The sequence below is a fragment of the Triticum aestivum genome, chromosome 2D (assembly GCF_018294505.1).
Source record: "Triticum aestivum cultivar Chinese Spring chromosome 2D, IWGSC CS RefSeq v2.1, whole genome shotgun sequence".
Classification (NCBI taxonomy): domain Eukaryota; kingdom Viridiplantae; phylum Streptophyta; class Magnoliopsida; order Poales; family Poaceae; genus Triticum; species Triticum aestivum.
In genome coordinates, this window is record NC_057799.1 from 458236185 (window position 1) to 458240635 (window position 4451).

At 46.4% G+C, this 4451-nt stretch overlaps 1 protein-coding gene across 1 annotated transcript; it reads left to right on the plus strand.

Moving 5' to 3' along the window:
- Positions 1-236: 236 nt before the first annotated feature.
- Positions 237-4193, plus strand: LOC123053805 (probable GMP synthase [glutamine-hydrolyzing]). The gene is made up of 5 exons (XM_044477360.1): positions 237-1333; positions 2882-2939; positions 3062-3145; positions 3223-3364; positions 3635-4193. Exons 1-5 carry the CDS (start codon positions 853-855, stop codon positions 4037-4039), a joined length of 1170 nt encoding a protein of 389 aa, XP_044333295.1. The 5' UTR covers positions 237-852; the 3' UTR covers positions 4040-4193.
- The last annotated feature ends 258 nt before the right edge of the window (positions 4194-4451 follow it).

A 4451-nucleotide genomic window follows, 5' to 3' on the forward strand; every position in this document is an offset into this window, starting at 1 on the left:
AGGCGAAAAAAAGACAGAAAGATTGAAGGCAAAGAAGGACGACCGCGAAGCAACCTCCACACGAAAACACGGAATCCTCTGTCACGTTGGACGAGAGAGCATTGAGGCATCTCTCGAAGCAAAGGGACAGGTCACAGTGAACTTCGAGCTGCCACCACCAACTCCAAGGCCAAAAACGGCGCACACGCAAAGCAGCTGTACCAGGACCAAAACACCTCGCTAAACCAAATCTACTACTGCTAAACACCAGGCGAAGGCACCGAGTGCCACCCACCAATACCAGCGGCAGTAAATTTCGAGCTGCTGCTACTGCTGCCTGCTTGGGACACCTCACTCCATCTCCGCCTCCGCCCCCGCCCCCGCTCCGCCACCCCCAGCGCTCCTAGGGTTCCCTCTCGTCTTCTCGCGCCCCGCATCGCCGTCGCTGGGGTTCGGAGGAGGGGCGTGCTGCTTGGGGGGAACCCAAATCGGGCCTCGCGGGAGCTGTTCCCTCGCCCCGCCGCCGATGCCTGCGAGGTTTCGCGGCTGAGCTTTCGTTTTTGCCTCTGAGGGCTCGCGGCGGGGAGGTCTGGGCGTTTCTGGGGTTTAGATCGAGGCCTCTGAGCTCGCTCTCCGCAATGCCGGGGAGGTCAGGCGTCGATTGCTAGGGTTTTGCTCGTGGATTTGCCGAGAGAGGGCTGGGGATCGTTCGGAATGCAGCGAGTTGCCCGAGGTCTGGTGCTCACTTTCGCGCAATTTGATGTTTCCCGACCAGCTGTGCCTCGCCGATTTGGTTTCCTGCTAAGCCTGTGAAGGGGACGAGGAGGAGGAGGGGTTTTGGGGAGGTTGGGACGAGTTGCTGATTTGGTCGCAATGTCTGGGTCTAGCTCGAGGGGGCGGCTGTCGCCGGCTTCAGGTGGTGGAGACTCTGAGCCGCGGTCTGCGGGGAGCAGGACACGATCTGTGTCTGCTACCCGGGGTCGGAAGGCGTCGCCGAGGCCTGGGAGGGATGTCGCATCAGCAACAGCGACAGTGGAGGAGAAGAAGCCTGCTGCGGTGCCTACATTGCTCCCTTCTCTCAGCGTGCCGGCAGGGATGCGCCGGCAGGAGCTGCTACTGCGCTCAGGGTTCTCTCTCGACGCCTCATGCTCATCAGACGCTTCGACAGACTCATTCTGCAGCCGGGCATCCACTGGGCGGATTGGGAGGCCGGTGTTTGGGCCGAGGAAGAAGAAGACCGTCTCCCAGGCTGATCATAAGGTCTCTGCCATGCTGGAAAGAGAGGCTGGATCTGCTTCTCCAAGTGATGCTTCTGGTCTGAAGAGGAGGTGTGCTTGGGTGACTGCTAATACCGGTGCGTCTTTTTCCATTGCTTTGCATTTTCTCGAGCCACTGCTCCTTTGAACATATAAACCTGCAATTGGTCTAGTGCAATGGTTTCTCGTACTGCAGTAGTGCCTTTGTTCTAGGGAGAGGACGCAATCTGCATCATTTCTAAAGTTCAGATGAAAAGGTCCATTTTATTGAGCTTAGAATGCTAGATTCCAATGATGCAAACCGGGGACCAGGACGCATTTCAGGGGTCTCTGATCTTTAAGATTCCAACTGTCGCAATTACTAAGAAAATTTATGATTAAGTAGTTAGAAAGCTATCATCACAAGGAGGTACATTGCTAAAGGCTGTCATTCTACCTTATGAAGTTACTCACTGTATCAGTATTCTTGTTCACATTAATGTGTCGTGAGGATCCAGTGTGGTTGTGTGTAAGCATTTTTTTTTACTGATTGTGTATGCAGAAGGCAGGTATTTCTAGATGCGACTAGTAAAGTGTAGAATTATGCCCTGATGGTTTTTGTCATACAGGAACTTTACTCTACAAAACCTTCACACAGTGGGTATTTTATAATTCTACTTGCTGAAACAACATATACATAGATATTCTGTAAGATCATTCACGATGAAAGCACAGCTATAAACTTAGAAACGCAAAACAATGTTTTGTCGGACTAGCAATATATATTTTAGAACATGACCAGCGATGTTTGTCATGTTACATATAAGACCTTATAGAAGAGAGTAGGTGAAATTGAGAATTTGGTTGGTATCTTCTTGGTGAGTTAAGGACTTTGTGTGTGTGTGACTATAGGTATGACCTATTCAAAGAAGTTTGCAATTGGATGCCCATGAGTTTTGAGTATTGTGGATAGCATTCTATTACAGAGCTGCATGCGGGCTACTTCTGTTTTTTACCAGTAGAGCAACAAATTCACTGATCACAAATATGGATATAATCGTTGAGTTTCTTCACAAACATGTAAACTATTTAGGAGAAGTCACTAGAATCTTGTGGATTTCCAAGTTGGGATGTTTCTGGAATAATTTTCACATGCTTGCCTGTTCATAGGCTTGATATTAAAGTAGGCAGGAGTGGGTTCTTTTCTCCCCTTCCCTGTTTTGCTCCAGTGTTGCTATTTTCATTACACAAGGACCTGGTAATATGTAATCACAGCTTTATTTTGTCAAGTGAATCATAACAGCGATATGCAAAGCTGCATATTGAAACCCAGTGTGGGACTATCATAAATTTGGGGACATGAACTTATACTCCTGAGCGAAGTGTAGGATTGTTAATTTTAGTGCATTTCACTACGTAGATATTCTTTTCCCCCCACTTTTTATTTACCAATTGCTGCAATAAGATCAAGCTAATTATATCACTAATCTAGTGTTTATTTAGAGAATCCGTCCCATGTACAAGCTATTGCCCTATCTTATTGCCTATTAGCCATCATTTGCTTCATATAATCCATGGTGCATTTTTATCTTTCAAAATATTCTTTTTAAGTTCTTATCTTTAGTGTGGTCATCACTTGATTTGATGATATTCACTTACAAGTGCAGATCCATGTTATGTTGCATTTCATGACGAAGAGTGGGGAGTTCCAGTTCATGACGACAAGTATGCAACGATGAACCTTGATGAAAATTACTAGTTTCTTTAGGCATACAACACTCTTTGTAAAACATACTGTTTTATGTTTCTCCAAAGAATGTCTTATGAAGTGCTTATGATAATTACAGGAAGTTGTTTGAGTTACTGGTGCTCTCGGGTTCACTGGCCGAACTTACATGGCCAACAATTTTGAACAAGAGATCTATATTCAGGTAGCTCTTTACACTTTTGATGTACATGGATGTTGGCATTTGGCAACCCTGGTAACATCTTCAGGTGTGCTTCACAGGGAGGTTTTCATGGATTTTGACCCTGCATCAGTCTCTAAATTAAGCGAGAGGAAGATTATTGCACCTGGAAGTCCTAGCAGCTCCTTGTTATCTGAACAGAAATTGCGGGGTGTTATTGAGAATGCCCGACAAATACTGAAGGTTAGCCCTTTACTCATAATTGTGCGAATCTTGATTCTTGAAACTAAGTGCTGCTTTGGGATTGGAACAAATGAAATATATATAGCTGTATTTCACTCTCCTTAAGTTTCGGTAGCTCCATATGTAAATGAAACATTTACCTTTCTTACTGACATTTTGGACGCAGCTTCTTGCACCACTTCTACTGATAAAAAAAGCCGCACATGATCTTTGCCACAAGATATTCTTGAACCATGTTGTCTTACCGTCACCATGTGTTTGTCATTGCAGGTTATAGAGGAGTTTGGGTCATTTGATAAGTACTGCTGGAGCTTTGTGAACCACAGACCTATATTGAGCACATTCAGGTATCCCCGTCAGGTTCCTGTCAAGACATCTAAAGCGGACGCGATAAGCAAAGATTTGGTCCGAAGGGGTTTCCGCAGCGTAGGCCCAACGGTCGTGTACACCTTCATGCAAGTCTCTGGCATGACGAATGACCACCTCATCTCCTGCTACCGGTTTGCTGAATGCGCTGCAGCCGCAACCGGTGCTAAGCCTACTACCGAATCTGGCAGCGAAGCAAATTCAGGCGCCAGCAATCACGCCACGGAGCAAAAGGCGAACGGGGCCGCTAACGGACTAGCCGTTGACATCGAGCTGTCCAGAACGATAGACGAGCTCAGCATCTCGTAGCAGCGGCTGGGAGGGGGACGCTGGAGCCATGTATAAGCGTTGTGTGCATTTTGTGTATCGTAGGGTAGCTTTTCTCGGCGTGTTAAGACTGGTTGAACAGCAGCATGTAATGATGTATATTCTTTGTGATGCAAAAGCATTTGTTTTTCCTGAATCAGTGGTGGAGCTGGCATCTCAGGTTGGCCCTCGTACTCTGTTAGTTAGTTTTTTTTACATCAAAGTACTCTTTATTGCAATTGCAAGGTGATGACCATAATATATCTTTTACAAGAGTATCAACAATCTCTACGGATGGATCTTTCATCCACCCTGCACACACCTTCTAACTAGTTTGGCTAAATCATTGCACACACCTTCTAACTAGTTTGGCTAAATCATTGGCAGCACAATTAGTCTCTCTAAGAGCATGTTC

Excerpts from the sequence above, each read along its gene's own strand:
- LOC123053805 (XM_044477360.1), top strand. The coding sequence starts at position 853 with ATGTCTGGGTCTAGCTCGAGGGGGCGGCTGTCGCCGGCTTCAGGTGGT. Across the intron at positions 2,940-3,061 it reads GTTCCAGTTCATGACGACAA|GAAGTTGTTTGAGTTACTGG; the intron begins GTATGCAACGAT and ends TGATAATTACAG. Across the intron at positions 3,365-3,634 it reads ATGCCCGACAAATACTGAAG|GTTATAGAGGAGTTTGGGTC; the intron begins GTTAGCCCTTTA and ends TTGTCATTGCAG.